General features: G+C 56.6%; 1 protein-coding gene across 1 annotated transcript; it reads left to right on the forward strand.

Annotated features, from left to right (window-relative positions):
* Window positions 1-187: 187 nt before the first annotated feature.
* On the forward strand, window positions 188-17,478 carry IQGAP3 (IQ motif containing GTPase activating protein 3). The gene is made up of 38 exons (XM_030291621.4): window positions 188-239; window positions 1,567-1,654; window positions 1,998-2,154; window positions 2,430-2,507; window positions 2,696-2,772; window positions 2,943-3,010; window positions 3,276-3,389; window positions 4,329-4,507; window positions 4,802-4,889; window positions 5,155-5,318; window positions 5,523-5,610; window positions 5,724-5,887; window positions 6,014-6,174; window positions 6,402-6,526; window positions 7,460-7,623; window positions 7,777-7,867; window positions 7,947-8,114; window positions 8,223-8,365; window positions 8,442-8,612; window positions 8,865-8,948; window positions 9,423-9,494; window positions 10,053-10,122; window positions 10,449-10,657; window positions 10,848-11,000; window positions 11,111-11,274; window positions 11,399-11,623; window positions 11,707-11,847; window positions 12,298-12,382; window positions 12,619-12,851; window positions 12,939-13,071; window positions 13,974-14,076; window positions 14,234-14,378; window positions 14,522-14,609; window positions 14,861-15,073; window positions 15,182-15,348; window positions 15,503-15,604; window positions 15,942-16,050; window positions 16,148-17,478. The coding sequence occupies exons 1-38, from the start codon at window positions 215-217 to the stop codon at window positions 16,259-16,261; spliced, it is 4,923 nt and encodes a 1,640-aa protein (XP_030147481.4). The 5' UTR covers window positions 188-214; the 3' UTR covers window positions 16,262-17,478.
* Window positions 17,479-18,525: the final 1,047 nt, after the last annotated feature.

The following is an 18,525-nucleotide window of genomic DNA, read 5'->3' on the forward strand; positions in this document are numbered from 1 at the left end:
CTCTGTCCCAGTGTCCCAGTCCCGTGTCCCACTGTCCCAGTCCCGGTGCCGTGTCCCGCTGTCCCAGTCCCGGTGCCGTGTCCCGGTCCCGGTCCCGGTTCCGTGTCCCGGTGTCCCATTCCCGGTGTCCCGGTGCCGTGTCCCGCCCGGCAGCCCCCGCGCGCGGCCACGTGTGCGGCGGGAGATTCAAACCGCGGGCGGAGCCGCCGCGGCCATGGAGGGAGCGGGACCGGGGCGCTGTGAGTGACCGGCACCGGCACCGGCACCGGCACCGGCACCGGCACCGGGGGCGGGGGGGCGGGAGGAGGAGGGCAGCGGGCACGCCCGGGGGGACGGGAGGGGGACAAGTCTGGGGTGCGGGGATTGGGGAACAGACGGGTCTGGGGTGCGGGAATGGGAACAGACGGGTCTGGGGTGTGGGGATTGGGGAACAGACGGGTCTGGGGTGTGGGGATTGGGGAACAGACGGGTCTGGGGTCTGGGGATTGGGGAACAGACGGGTCTGGGGTGCGGGGATGGGAACAGACGGGTTTGGGGTGCAGGGATGGGAACAGACGGGTTTGGGGTGCGGGGATGGGAACAGACGGGTCTGGGGTGCGGGAATAGGATCAGACGGGTCTGGGGTGTGGGAATAGGATCAGACGGGTCTGGGGTGTGGGGACTGGGGAACAGACGGGTTTGGGGTGTGGGGATTGGGGAACAGACGGATCTGGGGTGCGAGGATTGGGGAACAGACGGGTTTGGGGTGGGAACAGACGGGGATGGGAACAGACGGGTCTGGGGTGCGGGGGATTGGGGAACAGATGGGTTTGGGGTGCGGGAATGGGAACAGACGGGTTTGGGGTGCGGGGATTGGGGAACAGATGGGTCTGGGGTGCGGGGATTGGGGAACAGACGGGTCTGGGGTGCGGGAATGGGAACAGACGGGTTTGGGGTGCGGGGATTGGGGAACAGATGGGTCTGGGGTGCGGGGCAATGTGAGGGCACAGCTAAGCCTGGGGGGCTGTGGGGACAGGTGTGGGGTGCATGGGGGGACAGGGACTCTGGGTGTGCAGAATTATGGGGGAGCAGCCGGATTTAGGGGTGCAGGGGGTTGAGGGGGAACAGGCAGGTCTGCATGTGGGTAGAGGGATGGCAGTGACAAGGTGCCAGGCCCACGGGGACAAACTGGGGGGGACATCTTTTGAGGAATGGTTTGTTGGGAGGCAGCTGGGTGCCCCCCAGAAGTCATGGGTGCCTCCAGCATGAGCAGCAGTGTAAAAGGACCCTAACCCCACAGCTGTGTTGCCCAACTCCTCCCCGGATGCTTGATCCGTGCCCTCCCCCACTCCAGTGCCAGCTCCCATGGCCGTTATTTGGGAAAAAGGGAAATTGGAAACTTTCCTCCCACTGCCAGAAGGGCCTGGCTGGTGGCACTGTGATGTTGGTGCCGCTCCCATGAGGGCTGTGGGAGGCTACTGCACCCAAAGCCTGCCTCCCTTTCCCAAATCTTAGTTTTGGTGGCCATGGGAGCTTCAGAAAACCTCAGAGCAGGGAGCTCTGATGGGATATCCCCGTTCTGCCCAGGCGAGCGCCCGACTGCCGATGAGATGGACGAACAGAGGAGGCAGAACGTTGCCTACCAGTACCTGTGTCACCTGGAGGAAGCCAAGCGGTGGGGCTGCGCTTGGGGAGATCCTCAAGCTCAGATTTGGGGGGGAAAAGGGGTGTTAAGGGGAGGGCAGGGAGAATGTGTGGGGAGTGGCTTCAAAATGCTGCTTGGATCCTGTGGTTTTATGGCTCCTGAAAGTTGGCTGGGGGGTTTGTTTTTTGTGGGAGGACACTCAGCCCTACACCCAAACTGAAAATCACCCAGCAGCAAAAGCCTGAGGGCTGAGCTCCCCTGCCAGGGGGGATTTATTGGAATGGGGTTTGGGGGGGGGGGGCTGTCCTTTGGGTGCTTTTGTGCTGGGTGGGGTGCTGGGGGTCAGTGACGTGCCCTGTCCCTGCCCTGCCAGCTGGATGGAGGCCTGTCTGGGTGAGGGGCTGCCCCCACCCACGGAGCTGGAGGAGACTCTGCGCAACGGGGTCCTCCTGGCCAAGCTGGGCCACTGCTTTGCCCCTGCCATTGTCCCACTGAAGAAGATCTACGACCCTGAGCAGACACGGTACAAGGTAAGGCTGTGGCACCAGAGGGAAGGTGTAGTACCCCTTGGAACCTTTCCCTTGCTGGTGAGTGCAGAGTGAGGAGGGGCTCGCTGGCAGCAGTCCCTGAGGGACTGTTCTGTAGCAGGTGGCTGCAATGGGGTCCCTGAGCTCTGTGCCCCTGGGGTCACAGGCATTGCCTCTGTCTTTAACCTCCTGCCTTGGCTGGGTTGGTCTGGGGGCAAGGGGGACCCCAGGGGTGGGAGGAAGTGGGGTTCAGCCTGACCTCAGCTCCTCTCTTCCAGACAGCTGGGCTTCACTTTCGGCACACGGATAACATCAACTACTGGCGGGATGCCATGAGCCACGTGGGGCTTCCCTCGGTATCACCTCCCCTCTGCTTTCCCCAGCCCAGGGACACACTGGCCTTTGCCTTTTTGCCTTGTGCCAGTACTGGGGGGGGGCTGGTATGGCAGGGGGGCTTTGTCTTTGCCCCCTACTCTTGACACCAGCAGCCCTGGGGACTGCCTCAATGCCATTGTCCCTGACGTGTCTCTGGTCTTGCTGGCAGATCTTCCACCCGGAGACCACTGACATCTATGACAAGAAGAACATGCCCCGGGTGGTCTACTGCATCCATGCACTCAGGTGGGTGCCCTGGCCTGGCTCTCATGGAGCGTGTTCATGCTCATGAGCCCTTTGGTGGTGTCACCTTCATGCTCATGAGCCCTTTGGTGGTGTCACCCGTCGGCCTCGGGTGACACAGAAGTGTCAGGAGGGAGAAGCAGGTGATGTCACCATGTGGGTTTGTATTTTAGCTTTTACCTCTTCAAGCTGGGGCTGGCTCCTCCCATCCAGGACTTGTATGGGAAAGTGAACTTCACAGGTATGGCACTGTGCAGGGAGACCTGGGCTGGGACTTGCTGAGGGGGGCTTGGCACCGATGCTCTGGGGTCCTGTGGCAGGAGGGATGTGCAGAGTGAAACTCTTGGATGCATTTTGCCAAAGCCGCCTCAGGGATGCCACCCCAGTGTGGGGGTTTTCTGCACCCCCTTAGTCTGGCAGGGCAGTGGGGGCTCTGCTGGCTGCCCCTGCTCCAGTACTGCGCTGCAGGGCTGGTGCTGAGCACAGCTGCCTCTGCTCTGCTCCAGAGGAGGAGATCAACAACATGAAGCGGGAGCTGGAGAAGTACGGGCTGCAGCTGCCTGCCTTCAGCAAGATCGGAGGCATTTTGGCCAACGAGCTCTCAGTGGATGAAGCAGCAGGTGATGGGTGCCTGGTGGGGACTGGGGTTGAGTGTCAGCCCATAGCAGGATCTTGGCTCAGCCACTGAATGCCCAGTCTGGGGCCAGCAAGCTGGGAGAGGGGGCCCTGGGAGGTGATGGTGCTCTGGGATGCAGTGGTGTCGGAATCTGTGGGTATTGGTGATTCTGAGACTGTAGAAAGTCTCTGTCTTTCTGCCCCATTGCCAAAGCAGAAGCCACAATTCGTCTGTGCTGGTTTCAAGGTTGTTTATTCTGTTTATCTCTAACATGTTCTGCTGCCCTGCCGCAGCTCTGTCCTGCAGGGCAGCGTGTGGGGCTCTGCCCTCAGTGGGATGGTACAAACATTAAATACCACAAACTACGTGTACTATATTTACAATAATGTGCCAATATCTGTCACCTACGTTGGACAGTGTGTCCCCAGCCTAAACCAACAGAAAAATGCCAACACCACAGTGAAACATGGAGGGCATGAAGAAGGAGGAAAAGGACAAGACACACCCAATTCCTCCATCTTGTCCCCTCTGAACCCCTAATCTAGAAACCTAAAATTTTACTTTTGCACCCGTGTCACACTTAATTATTACTCTTATCAAACACTCAAAGCTTGTAATTCATCCTGTAAGATTGAAAACTCTTTTCCATGGACAGAGATCACAGCCAGTGTCTCTGGGGGCTCTGTCCAGGGGAGTTCCTGACCCCTGCCAGGGTCCCAGACCTGCCAGGGCAGCCAGAGGGAAGCCCTGGATTCCCACACAGTGGGAGGCACCTGGTTGTTCTCTCTCAGCCTGCAGAAGGCTGCAGGTGCTGGCACAGCCCTTGCTAGCCAGCAGCAGCTGGGGTTCTGCATTCCCTGGGCTTGTTGCGAGTTCCCAGCTGCTGGGAACTGGAACTGCAGCTGGCCTTGTGTCCCATCTCACTCCCCTCCTCCCTCTCCAGTCCACGCAGCGGTGTTGGCCATCAATGAGGCGGTGGACCGGGGCGTGGTGGCCCAGACGATGGAGGCCCTGCAGAACCCCCACGCCGCGCTGCTGGGGCTGCGCCAGGAGCTGGCAGCTGCCTACCAGGAGCTGCTGCACCAGGCCAAGCTGGAGAAGGGCAGCAATGCTACCAACAGGGTGAGGAGGGCACAGGGTGCTCTGGGGTGCCTGGGAGAGGAGCAGCCCCTTTGCTGATGGGCAGGTGGGTGTTTCCAGCTGGAGGGGCACCTTGGCCAGAGACCATATGGGGCTTGCTGGCTGAAACGTGGCCTGGGAGCCCTTGTGCTGAGCAGAAGATGGGGGAGATGGTTCCTCTCTGTGGGCTAGTTCACCCAGGGGGTGGGAAATGAGCCCAGGCATCTGCAGGAGACCCCACCGTGCATGGTAGGGTGTGCTTGGGCAGAAAGCTCAGGCTGGGGAGTCCCTGTCCAGTACCCACAGGTGATCCCCGAAGGAGAGGACGTCTACGACTGGTGTCTGACCCAGGCTGAAATCCAAGGGAACATCAACAAAGTGAATGGTGAGCAAAGCTGGGTCTTCCCTCTGGGGTTCTCCAGGGCTCATGGTGGGACCATGGCAGCCCTGGGCATGGGGAGAGTGGTGGGCCTAGCAGAAGTAAGTCTGCTCAGGCCAGCCTCAGACCTAGAGGGAAGAAGGGCTGGGTGTGCATTTCCAAGGAGACATTAAAGTGAAGGGTATGCAGGCTTTAGCCATAGCTGCCTTTGCTCCCTGGAGCTGTGGGATGATTTACCTGCTCACCTCTGGGGTGAACTGGCCTCTTGCAGTGCGTGGGGCTCTGGAAGAGGTGGACAATGCCCTGGAGAGACAGGATGTGCTGGCACTGCACTGTGCACTGCAGGACCCCGTCCTGGCCCTGCGCTGCGTGCAGCGGGACAACCTCGAGCTCTACTTGGAGCAGCTCAGCTCGGACCGGGAGGAGAAGGCGCTGGTAGGGGCTGGCAGGAGCCTGGGGTGCAGGGGGCTGGCGCTGGGGGCAGCCCGTGCCCCAGGAAGAGGGAGGTTCTGTGGGCTGAGGAGTTGGCAGCTTTCTGCCAGGGCTCTGAGCATCTGAGCACGGCTGCTCTGCCAGCACAAGCGTGACAGAGACCTGACATGAGCTGTGAGACCTGACACCCCTCTCTGCCTGTTGCAGGAGCTGGGCTACCTGGAGCTGCTGGAGCAGGAGGAGGTGCAGGCAGGGATCCTCACAGCAAACCAGAGGGACGAGAAGGAGCGAGTCAGTGAGTGCCTGGGCAAACTTACTGCATGTTCTGCTGCCCAGTGCATCCCAGGAGCTGTGGGCTTGCTGGCACACAGGGCATGGCCACCCTGTGCCAGCCTGTCTGTCCCTCAGTGCTGCAGGCTGTGGGCCGGATCAACGCTGCTGTCCGCCAAGGGGTGCCAGCAGAAACCCTGGAAGCTCTGATGGAGCCTGCAGCCCAACTGCCTGATGTGCACGCCCCTGCTGCCTCCCTGTACCAGCACCAGCTGGCCCTGCTGCAGAGCCAGCACCCACGGGTGAGACACCCCAGGGATGGGCCCTCTGCTAGGGCTGGGGTCCTGCCTTTGTTGCTGCTTCCCTGGGGAAGCTGGGGCTGGAGGAGGAGGTTTTGGGGGCTCAGTGTCTCTGCCTGCCCTGTGCAGGGCGAGTTGGCACAGGAGGAGTTGTTTGTGGCTGTGGAGATGCTCTCAGCTGTGGCACTGGTTAACCAAGCCCTGGATGCCAGGAGCCCAAACAGGCTCTGGAGGAACCTGGTCAGCCCTGCCCTGGGCCTCTCAGGAGCTGAGGATGCAAATGCACAGCGGTGAGTTGGGCTCCTATTTAGGGTTGGTGTGGATAAATCTTGTGGAAAGGGCTTTTTGTGGGCTCGTTCCAGCAGCCTCCTGTCCTGTGCCTTGCCTCTCCCCTCTGAAGAGCTGAGGCAGAGCTGCCAGAGCCAGTTGCCCTCCCTCAGAATGCACCAAGCCCTCCTCGGAATGCACTGAGCCCTGCTTGGAATGCTTCAGTCATTGCCCTGTGTCCCTCCTGCAGGTATTTTGATGACTTGTTGCAGCTGAAAGGCCAATTGAGGAAAGCAGGAGCTGAGTTCCTGAGCTGGAATGACATTCAGGACAGCGTCACCAGCACCAATTCATCAGTGCAGGATGAAAACGACCGTGAGTCCTGCCCACACGAGGTTTGGGCAAGCAGGGGTGTTGGAATTTTGGCTTGGTTTAGGGGTTTTGTGTGGTGGTAAAGTTTTCCTTCTAATTTGTGTTTTTAAAGAAAATTTAGTAGTTTTTTGTTGTTTGGTTTTAAGGCAATTTATTGTAAGCTATTTAAAAGATTGTTTTCTTTGGTTATTGTGGTTTGGTTAGTAGTTTAGGTAGAGGCACACATACTTTTGATACTTTCTCTGACTGTTGGTTTTTTTTTCTCCCCCTGCCCTTGGGTTGTTTCTATCTTTTATATGGTATATTGTGTGATAAATGTTTATTTTTAAAAATATTTATTATTTATCTTAATTATATTATTTATATTATTTTATATTAATTATATTATTATATTGTTTATATTAAATGGTGTTTTTTTATTTTAAACTAATTTATGAGTGTTAATATTATTAAGAACATGGAGGTTAGGAAGAAGAAAGAGGAGGAATAAGACTGGCTTATATTCTTCTATCTTAAAACTTCTGACTTCTATGTATAAAGTAAAAATCCTCCTGTATAGGTGTTAAAACTCTTATGTATAATACTAAAAAATTTTTCTCTTTATTTTGTAACTACTTCTACTATAATATTTAAATTTTTGTGACTTCTTGTTCTACTTGTAAAGTCGGTAAAATATTTTACGGCTTAAACTTAAAATTACAGCTGTTTTCAGCTGCTTGTCAGGGTTTTAAATGTTTCTGACTATGGCTTGGAACCTCTAAAAATGTCTGGGGGACATTTTGAGTTCCAACACAGGGGGTCACAGGGAGGGAGGGAGGTTGTGCTGGGATTCCAGTGGAGAGTCTCACAGCACCCTGGGCTGTGAGTCCCTTGGGTGCCTGGAGGTGTGCAGGGGTTGAAAGGCGTGTTGATGTGTGTCCCTCCCGTCCCACGCAGGATCCCGTGTGCTGGGGCTGCTGAACGAGGCGCTGCTGCAGGCGGACCCCGAGAAGACGCTGGCGGCGTTGCTGCTGCTGGTGCCCGCCCTGCCCGGCCTCGCCCTGCCCACCGCCCCGCGCTACCACGCTGTCCTGGCCCGGGCACGGAGGCACAAAGCCCAGGTGGGGTGGGGGTCACGGAGTACCCCCATGGCAGCGTGGTGTCCCCCTGGATGCAGGGCACCCGTGCAGTAACCCCTCCCTCCACCCCAGCAATGCAGGAGGTGCGCAGAGGGGCTGCCCAGCTCGCTAAAACCCATCTCCCCCACCTCACAGGCCACACAGGACAATGGAGCTGCTCTTGGCTGGGAAGAAATCCAGGAAGGGGTCTGCCAGGCCAACCAGGACACAGTGGCAGCCAGGAGAAGTGAGTGCTCTCCCCATGCAGGTGCTGCTGGAGGTCAGGGGACAATCAGGGGCTGATGTGAACCATTCTGCTCCCGCAGTGGCTCTGGGCATAGCTGCCATCAACCAGGCCATCAAGGAAGGGAAGGCATCACAGACGCTGAGGGTGCTGTGCAACCCTGACGTGGCCCTGTGTGGGGTGGTGAACGCCTGTGCTGGCGCCTACCAGGAGCAGCTGGCGGCTCTGATGGCCACCAAGAGACCAGCAGGTAAAACCCTGGGGCTGCCAAACCTCCCCCAGCCCAGGAGCCTGGGCTGCACCCCTGGCCGGGGTGTTCAGGGGGAGCAGCACCCTCCAGCACCTCCCCTCCATGCAGGGAGCACGGAGCTGTCCTGGGTCAGGCACAGGCTGCTGGATGGTGCCGAGTACTACCTGAACCTGCAGAGCTTGGAGGGCAGCTGGCAGTGCCCACGCAGCGGCAGTTTCAACACCACACACCTGAGCCGGGAGGAGATCCAGGTACGGGCAGGACGGGGCTGGGAGGGCACCGCTGGCATCGCTGGGGCTGAGCTGGTGCTGCCTCGTGTCCTTGCAGTCGGTGATCACCCGAGTGACGCTGTCCCACGAGCGGGAGTGTCTGTGGGCATCCAGCGTGGCCCTGGTGGTGCGGCTGCAGGCGCGGCTCCGGGGCTTCCTCGTCCGCCGGCAGCTCGCGGCACGGCGGCACGTCCTGCGGGAGCAGAGGCCAGCTGCCACCAGGATCCAGGTGACACAGCCAGGACCTGTCCCTCCTCTGAACACAGCCATGCAAAGCACCTTCTGGCAGGCCCAGGCAGGGCCAGGCTTGCTGCTCTGTAGTTTTACTGCCAGGACCTCTGAGGGGTTTGCTTCTCTCACAGTTTCTTTGGGTGCTGGTTTCCTCTTTCCCCACGCTGTGTTACTCTCTTTCCTCATGTGCTCCCTGAGAAACCAATGGAGTCACAATGACTCACTCTACCTGGTGTCTCCTTGTGCCCAGGCTTGTTGGAGGGGATACAGGCAGCGCAGAGCTTACCTGGACAGGCTGCACTACCTGAAATCCAACACAGAGGCTGCAATCAAGGTTTGGAAGATTCTTTCTTCAGCCTTTTGTTCCCATGTTGGGCATTGTCACCAGCTTGTTCAGCTTGTGAGGGTGGCATCTACCCCTGCCTGGTGCAGAGGAGCCAGGGGGATTGTGGCAGCTGGGCCAGGGCAGTGTGTGAGTGGACAGGGGAGGAAAAAATCATAGACTAGAATTGTTACCATGGGCTCACTGAGGCTGGAAAAGCCCTTGAAGATCACCGAGTCCATTTCAGCACTGCCAAGGCCACCACTAACCGTGTCCCCAGGCGCCACATCCCTATGGGTGTTAAATCCCTCCCAGGATGGTGAGCCCTCCACTTTGCTGGGCAGCCTGTGCCAATGCCTGACCACCCCTTCTATGAAGAAATATTCCTTAATATCCAACCTAAACCTCCCCTAGAAATCCTCATGATTTTTCCCCTTTGGCCAAGCAAGTCCTTCCAGAATCCAAATATTTGAACACCTCTCCCAGATCCAGGCAGCTGTGAGGATGTGGCAGGCACGGAGGAAGTACCAGGAGAGGCTGCACTACTTCAGGCAGAATGTGAGTGATGGGATCAGAGTCAAACCGCTCCTGGGGCTGTGTTGGTGGGGATGTAGGGGGATGATCTGGAGCACGTAGCTGGATCCCTGTCCCTGAACGCTCTCAGTGCAGCTGGAATAACTGATTCATCCTGGCAGGGGGACAGATGGGAAGGAATAGATACCTGCTGGGTCTGGAAACCAAGCTCTCAGGTTTTGTAAAGTGTGAGGAGAGCAGAACCACTCCAGTTCCATAAAAAACCCAACAATGACTTCAAGATGCCCATTAAGAGGGGAAGGAAATTCTGGGGAGAAAAGGGGGGTTGTCAGCTGTGGGAAGTGAAGCTGCACCCATGGAGTTGCTGCAGCTTCTGATATACAGTGGGTGGAGGGGAATGACCACTGAGAAGGGTAGAATCCCAAAATCTCTCCTGTGTTGTAGAGACCCTCATCCCAAGCCTTAATACATTCCTGGCAGTGGGACCAGGCAGTGATGTGCTTGTCCAGCTCTCCTTCACTCCCCACATGTGTTAGGGACACTACGAAAAAACATCTCCCACCTCTCTGTTTGTCTTGGCAGATTAAAGCTGTAATTAAAATCCAGGCTTTTGTACGAGCCAACAAGGCCCGTGGGGATTACAGGATGCTGGGTAAGTAAGTGCCTGCTCATTGCTGCTCTGAAGTGTGATGGCTAATTGGGAAGGAGATTCTGCCTCTTCCCTTGCTGGCCCTGCACAGTGGGGAAGCACTTATGGGCAGGCCACTGGAGTGACAGAGCCTTGGTGGTCCTTGGTCATCAGCCCTGGGGCTGCCCCTCTGCCCCCAAAAGCTTCCCAGAGGCTGTTGCAGTGTGGCCGTGTGCTGTCCCATGTCCTGGTGCTTTTTGGGGAGGAGGATGGGGTGTGGGTGAATGCACTGGGGGTGGCCACTCCATGCACCTGCAGATTATTCATGGCCTTGCTCTGCATTGCTGCAGTCCACACCAAGAGTCCACCCCTGGGCATCGTCCGGCGCTTCATCCACCTGCTGGAGCAGAGCCAGCACGACTTCTGGGAGGAGTCGGAGGTGCTGCGGCTGCAGGAGGAGGTGGTGAAGAGGATCCGTGCCAGCCGGCAGCTGGAGAGTGACCTGGACCTCATGGACATCAAGATTGGGCTGCTGGTCAAGAACAGGATCACGCTGCAGGTAGAGAGAGGGGAGGACTTGGCTGCCTCATGTGGTCCTGCCCTCCACGGCATCGCAGCTTGGACTCGTCTCTGCTTCACTCCTTAAGCAGAAGGAGCACTGGGCTGCCTCTGGCTCTCCCCAAAACTGGTCAGAATGCCAGAGCCTTAGGCAGACCCCAGTGCTTCTCTCCCTGCCTGTGTGGCCACAGGAGGTGGTGTCCCACTGCAAGAAGCTGACCAAGAAGAACAAGGAGCAGCTCTCAGAGATGATGTCCATGGACAAGCAGAAGGGGCTCAAGACGCTCAGCAAGGAGAAGAGGCAGAAGCTGGAGGCCTATCAGCACCTCTTCTACCTGCTGCAGGTGGGGCTGGGGGGCTCTGCTGTGTCCCCCACAGCCGGGGGAGCAGTGCAGGGACTGGGCCCAGCTACCCCACGACACCTGGGCTAGCTCAGTGTCCCTCCTCCCTGCAGACACAGCCAGTGTACCTGGCCAGGCTGATCTTCCAGATGCCTCAGAACAAGTCCACCAAATTCATGGAGTCGGTGATCTTTACACTTTACAACTACGCTTCCAACCCACGGGAGGCTTATCTGCTGCTGCAGCTCTTCAAAGTGGCACTGCAGGAGGAGATCAGGTGGGTGTCCTGGTGTGGGAGCAGGCCCAGGGAAAGGCTGAGCTGCAGCAGCTCGGATGCTGTTGTATCTGTCTGCTGCCTCCTGCTCGGAGAGCACACGCCAGTCCATCCTCTCTGTGCCCAGGTCCAAGGTGGACCACGTTCACGACATCCTGACGGGCAATGCCACGGTGGTGCGGCTGGTGGTCAGCTTCTACCGCAGTGAGCGCGGGCAGAACGCCCTGCGGCACATCCTGGCTGGCCCCGTGCAGGAGGTCCTGCAGGACAGGGCCCTCAGCATCCACACGGACCCTGTGGACATCTACAAGGCGTGGATCAACCAGACTGAGTCACAGAGCGGGCACAGAAGGTCAGACCCTGGGTAAGGAGGCTTGGCTCGGCCACAGGGTGGTGGGCATGCGGTGGTGATGGGCTCCTGTCCTCCCTTCACAGCAAGCTCCCGTACGAGGTCAGCCCTGAGCAGGCTCTCAGCCACCCCGAGGTCCAAAGGAGGCTGGACATTTCTATCCGCAACCTCCTGGCAGTAACAGACAAGTTTGTCTCTGCCATCACCTCTTCCGTGGATAAGATCCCGTGAGTATCCCGACGGTTTCTGTGCACGCCCCAGGAGTGCTGTTGGCTCTGAGGTGTCTCCAGCAAGGCCTTAGAAAGGAGGTTGGATTATGGGGGGGCTTTGCTGCTGCAGGACTGAGTTACTGCACTGTCAGCAAGGGGAACCCCAAATATCAGCAGCGCCTCATGGGCTGCTTCGTTTTTCTGCTCCGTTTCTGGGCAGTTGAGATGTCTGCCAGGAAGAATCTGAGCTTTGTGGTCATCTCAGAGGATGAAGGCCTCCTCCAGAGATGCCTGGGTTGGCAGCAGGGTGGGGGAGGGAGCAGAGGGGTGCTGTAGCTGCCAGTCCTACCTGTGGGCTTCTCCATCACCCCAGGGCTGGGGGCTTGCTGCTTCTTGGCGGATGGGTAGTAGGACTGGGTCATCAGGGTGGACCCACATGCTGATGGTCCTCTCCCTACCTCTCCTCAGCTATGGGATGCGCTACATGGCCAAAATCCTGAGGATGTCCTTGGTTGAGAAATTCCCCAAGGCCCCAGCAGAGGAGGTTGATAAGGTACCACGGGGCTGGGGCAGCTGTACAGTTTGGTGGGGTTCAGCTGTGTCTGTACATGAGGGGCCACAAAGGTCAGGTCCTTTTGACTTAAAAACCCCTCCAAGTCGACATTGTCCTTGAGCCACTAAGGAAATGCCAAGAGGAGATGCAGAGCAAGGATGAAACATCCTTCCCTGCTGAGGTGTCACCTCCTTGGGCCCTAACCCATCTGCTCCCCAGCCTGCCTCTCGTCCTAGATCGTGGGGAACCTGCTCTACTACCGCTTCATGAACCCGGCAGTGGTGGCCCCCGATGGCTTTGACATCGTGGACGTGTCGGCCGGGGCAGCGCTGCGCCCGGAGCAGCGCCGCAGCCTGGGCTGCATCGCCAAGGTGCTGCAGCACGCCGCCGCCCACAGGCCCTTCCAGGGGGACAGTGCCCACCTCTGCGGGCTCAACCAGTACCTGGAGCACACCCACAGCAAGTTCAGGTGGGCCCCAGGGTGGTGATGGGGTGGGAGGGCGGCTGGGAGCCCGTGGCAAGGGTTGGGGCTGACCAAAGGGGTCCCTCCCTGCAGGAGGTTCATCTCTGCTGCCTGCTGCGTCCCTGAGCCCGAGGAGAGGTTTGACATGGATGAGTACTCAGAGATGGTGGCAGTGGCCAAACCAGTCATCTACATCACTGTGGGGGAGCTCATCAACACGCACAAGGTCAGGGCATAAAGCTCATGGCAAGCTCTGCTTCCTCTGCTCCCATCCCCTGGGCTTTCTGCTTGTTTCCTCCCATTCTTCTGTATCCCACCCCTGGCACAGCTTCCTTCTTCCTGACCCTTTTTTTCCCTTCTAAGCAGGGAAATAACCTAGATTCTGCAGGTTTGTCCTTTTGCAAACCTCATATTTTCTCCATCCCCTCTTGGGTGTGAAGGGTGACCCTCCCTCATGCTCCATTTGCATCCCCCTTTTGTCGGAATCTGAGGTATTGATGATTCTGAGATTGTAAAAAGTCTCTGTCTTTCTGCCCCGTTGCCAAAGCAGAAGCCATAATTGGTCTGTGCTGTTTCAAGGTTGTTTATTCTGTTTATCTCTAACATGTTCTGCTGCCCTGCCGCAGCTCTGTCCTGCAGGGCAGCGTGTGGGGCTCTGCCCTCAGTGGGATGGTACAAACATTAAATACCACAAACTACCTGTGCTATATTTACAATAACGTGCCAATATCTATCACATTAAACAGCGTGTCCCCAGCCTAAACCAACAGAAAAATGCCAACAACCACAGTGAAACATGGAGGGCATGAAGAAGGAGAAAAAGGACAAGACACACCCAATTTCCTCCATCTTGTCCCCTTCGGACCCCTCATCTAGAAACCTAAAATTTTACTTTTGCACCCATGCCACACTTAATTATTACTCTTATCAAACACTCAGAGCTGGTAATTCATCCTGTAAGATTGAAAACTCTTTTCCACGGACAGAGATCACAGCCAGTGTCTCTGGGGGCTCTGTCCAGGGGAGTTCCTGACCCCTGCCAGGGTCCCAGGGCAGCCAGAGGGCAGCCAGAGGGAAGCCCTGGATTCCCACACCCTTTGCCACTGATTCATCCCTTGCACTGTCCAGCTCCTGCTCGAGCACCAGGACTCCATCACATCACACCACAGTGACCCCCTGCACGAGCTCCTGGCGGATCTCGATGAGCTTCCCACAGTCCAGTCCCTGGTTGGTAGGTTGGATTCTGGGACCCACCACCCGCCCTGGTGGGAGGAGGGTGGACGTGGGCACACTTTCCTTGCAGGAAGTTTGAGCTGGATTGCTCTGGGCACGGGAAGCCAACCCTCCAGAGGCCAGCACAGCTAGCAGGGCTCTCTGTGCCCTCGCAGGGGAGAGCGTTGCCAGCCCGGGAGACAGCAGTGCTGAGCAGGTGATCTCCCAGCTCAGCAGAACAGAGATTTCCCTCACCCTCACCAACAAGCTGGTGCCAGTGGCCAGCAGCGAGGAGAGTGACACCAGGAGCCTGCTGCTGAGGTGAGGATGGGCTCTGGGGGTGTTGGAAGGGTACTGGGGGCTGGGATGCTCAAGGTGGGCAAGAAACCCTTGGGAGGTAACTAAATATTGTGTGGAGGGTGATGGTCTGGAGCGGATGCCTGACATCTCCCTCTGGTCTCTAGCACCAAGCAGATGCTGGTGGATTTGATCCAGTGCCAAGCAGGAGATTCCCTCCCAGAAATCCTGTGGACACCAGCCTCACAGCATGAGGTGGGATGAGTGAGGCTGCTGCAAGGGATGAACTGAAAATCCTTGTGGGCAAAGGGCGAAAAAGTTCTCAGCAAAAAGCTGCCCCGCTCCTCTCAGAGGTTTGGCTACTTGTGATCCAGCAGTGCTTGGACTCTGGATTTCAGAAAAATCACGTTCTGGGCCAGGAGAGACCCACATCAAAGCGTGGGTGAAGGAGTTTGATTGTTCCTCCTCTGTATCCCATTCCAGCTGTGTTCCCTTCTCCTCCCTAGGAAGCTGCCCACGAGCAGCTGCTGTGCCAGCGAGCGCTGCGGGATGCCCAGCCCTCTGCTCAGCTCAGGCGCCACCCCTCCCTGGCTGCCAACGCCCGGCTCTCCATGCAGGAGAAGAAGCGCAAGGTCACCCGCAACCTGCGGCGCTTGGAGAGCCTGGGGCTGCTGGACTCTGCCAACCAGTACCAGGCGCTCATCGACCAGCTGGCCAAGGTGTGCTGGGGGATGCCAGGCTGGGATCACCCCTAAACCCCCGGAGCTCCTGCTCTGTAAAGCTCACAATGACAAATTTTGGTTTTCTGGCACCGCTGTTTCCTCCAGGACATCCGGAACCAGCGGCGCCACCGGCAGCAGCGCCGCAGGGAGATCCTGAAGCTGAGGCAGACCCTGGAGGGCCTCGATGCCAAAACTCTGTTTTATGAGGAGCAAATTGATTATTACAACCAGTACATCAAGACCTGCCTTGACAACCTGGCAGCCGGCAACAAGTGCGATTCCTTACCAAAAATCAGTAGTTTTTTAAAAAAAACGTTATTTGTTTTCATTGCTCTCTGGTTGTTGTGAATCCTGGAGAGGTTGGGAATCAAAAGGGTCACGGATGGCTGGAGATGAGCTCTCAGAATGTGGTCCCTTCTCTTCCAGGGGCAGTGGGAAGAGCAAGAAGCTGCCATCTCTGCACTACACAGCAGCCCAGCTGTGGGAGAAGGGGGTGCTGCTGGAGATCCAGGACCTGCCACCCAGCCAGTGAGTGACCCTGCTCCAGGGCAGGAGCTTCTGCTTGGCCTTATTCAGTGCAGGGCCAGGAGTTAATGCACTCTGACCCTTGTGGGCCCCTTCTGGTTCAGGATATTCCATGGTTCTATGAAAACTTAGGCAGGAAGAGGAAAATAACTGAGAAGGAGGATGCACATGGGCCACTGTTGTCCTGCCATGTGGGGCAAGTTGTTTTGTGTAGGAGAATGGGATTTGCAGTGAGGTTTGGGCTGTGGGTCTGGCTGCTGTGGACTGGGAGGGTGAGCTGGTCCTTGGCTGTGTTAAAGCTGTGAAGCCCCTTTGGTAGTGAGTGTCTCTGTCTTCTCAGGCTCAGGAACGTGGTTTTCGACATCATCCCCTGTGAGGAATCGGGCAGGTTCCAGGTGAAAGCCAAATTCATGGGGATCGACATGGAGCACTTCCAGCTGCACTACCAGGTGGGGAGCCTGCAGCTGCTGGGGCTCAGAGAGATGAGGGCAGCTGGGGTGTGTGGGGGCTGTGTGGTGCCCCCAGTGACAGTCCCCTCTCCCACAGGACCTGCTGCAGCTGCAGTACGAGGGAGTAGCAGTCATGAAGATGTTCGATAAGGCCAAGGTCAATGTCAACCTGCTCATTTTCCTCCTCAACAAGAAGTTCTTCAAGAAGTAACAGGGTCAGGGGTGTGGGGCTAGAGGAAGGGGAGCAATGTAAACCTGCCAAAGAGACCTCAGGGCTGGTGGTTGCAGGGCAGGGAAGCTGCTGCTGGCCATGGAGCTTTCCTGCATGGATGCTTGAGCATCTGCAGCCAGCAGTGCCTGACTGGGGGCCCAGCCCCAGCCCTGGGCACCCCGAGCTTGGTACTAAACCAGTGCCCGACCTCCCTGCAGGAGGATGCACCTACCAAAGCTTTTGCAGCATGTGTTGCTTTTAAAATCTATTTTATCTGGATATTTTGGCTGTTTAATTCCTGTGTTGCCAACAGCCAGCTGCCCACTCTGTGTTTCTGGACACTACACAGGTTTTACTGATAAAATAAAGGTATCTAATTTATCTATATATCTATCTATATCTATATGTATGTATATATTTCTTCCTCACATTAAGGCATGGGAAATTTTATATGGAGGGGTAGGGAGAGGCCAGAACAGTGAGGCAATAACTGCTTGTGAAGGCAGCTGTGAGCTCTTTAGTACATTGAGGTGCAATAGAAGAATTTTGATTTTAAAGATGAATTTCACTGCTCTTCAGCCAGGCTGTGAAACACAAGAGAGAGGCTCAGTGTCACTGCTGTCCCACAGATGTTCTGAGGGACTGAGCAGGGGCCACATCTGGACCACAGCATCTGCTGTGGAACAACCCCACAGCACCCTCTCAGCAGGGATGGTGGTGCCTCTGTCCCCTCTTGATTTGATCTGGTGCTTAATCAGTTTTCAAGTGTGGGACAATGGCTGATTTTGGCCATGGCTGCATTTAAAGCACTTTCTCTCCATGTCAGCTCCTCCTGCAGCCCCTTCCCTGGGATGGGAGGGAGCTGCTGCCAGTCCCAACCTCCTCCCACCCCATCTCCTTCAGGTACAGGAGCAGCAGGTCCCAAACCTGCTCTGCAAAGGAAGTTTTTTGGAGGATTGGAACAGGAATCTCCCTCTCTGCCTGGTAACTGCTGTGGGACCTTGAGGCAGCTTAGGGGTACCTGATCTATTGGCATCTCAGGCTCTGTCTTGTCTTTGGAAAGTGATGTTTGTTTGTGAAGTTTTTATGTGATTTTCTTTCCCTCCTCTCATATAAATGCCTCAAACTATGCTTATTCTATCCCCATCCATGCTGGATTCCGGATGTGCTGGCTCTGCTTGTTTACTCTAAATAAAGATGTATCAGAAAATGCAGAATTTCTCTGGATGGTCGTTTCCCTGTGCTCCTCCCCTGCCTCTCCCTTTGTTCAGCAGGGTGTTTGAGGCTGGTGACATTCCTGCAGCCCTCTGTTCCCAAAGCAAGTGTCCCCTCAGCTCTGGCCAGGGCACCAGGGAGCAGCTCCCTCACGGCAGTGCAGAGTCAGGTGCTGAGGCACAACTCAGCTCTTGCACAGGGAATTTAGGCCACTTTCAGGCACACTTAATTCTTAAATAAATACTATGATTACGTCTCCTAAAGGCTATGATTATATCTCTACAGGAATGAAGTGGGATCAAGCTGCAGCACTTTTCTGTGTTTAAAATAGGACCAGGCTGCCATTAACCTGTTGGATGCTGCACCATCTGCAGGGACAGGATCCTGGGAAGTTGCTGCTGCACATTGCCCGTTACCACACGGCTTTTTATCTTCTGGTTGCCATATTTGTTTATTTTTTTCCTTCCTTGCCTTTAGAGGAGGATCCAGCATATCTCTGGCTGTGGCTCAGTGTGGTTTGTTGCTGCCAGCAGCCAAGCAGTGTTGGCATTTCAGCAGCATTTGGCACGCTGAAAACACTTTTTTTGGGGTGCTTTGGGGATGGGGGGGAAGCCTGAAGTAAAGAACTCCACCTAATAATAACAGTCCCAACTATTCACTAAGCACAGCTGCTGCATGGAGGGGGCTCGATGTTGCTGTGGAAAATTGATTTATTTTTTTGACTCTTGGGAAGCTGTGCTGTGGCCAGCCATGACTCAGAAACAGGGTGCCACCTCTTCCTGCTGCCCATGGCTTTGGAGAGGAGGTCGGAGGGGAAAATGAAGCCCTGGGAGAGCTGGAGGAGGCCTGGCTGGCTGAGCTGCTCCAGGCACAGCTCCACTAGATGTCATTGCAAGCTGGGATAAGGCTCGGATGGGCTCCGGTGGCCGTAGCTCCGGGGATGGAGCAGCGCATCCCGCTGAGCTCCGGAGCTCCGGCACAGCCTCTCCCCAGCCCCCCGGCTTTTCCTGCAGCTTTTCCTGCAGCTCTCTGGGGCTCTGTGCTGCTTG

This window comes from Taeniopygia guttata, chromosome 25, assembly GCF_048771995.1.
Source record: "Taeniopygia guttata chromosome 25, bTaeGut7.mat, whole genome shotgun sequence".
In the NCBI taxonomy this organism is placed as follows: Eukaryota; Metazoa; Chordata; class Aves; order Passeriformes; family Estrildidae; genus Taeniopygia; species Taeniopygia guttata.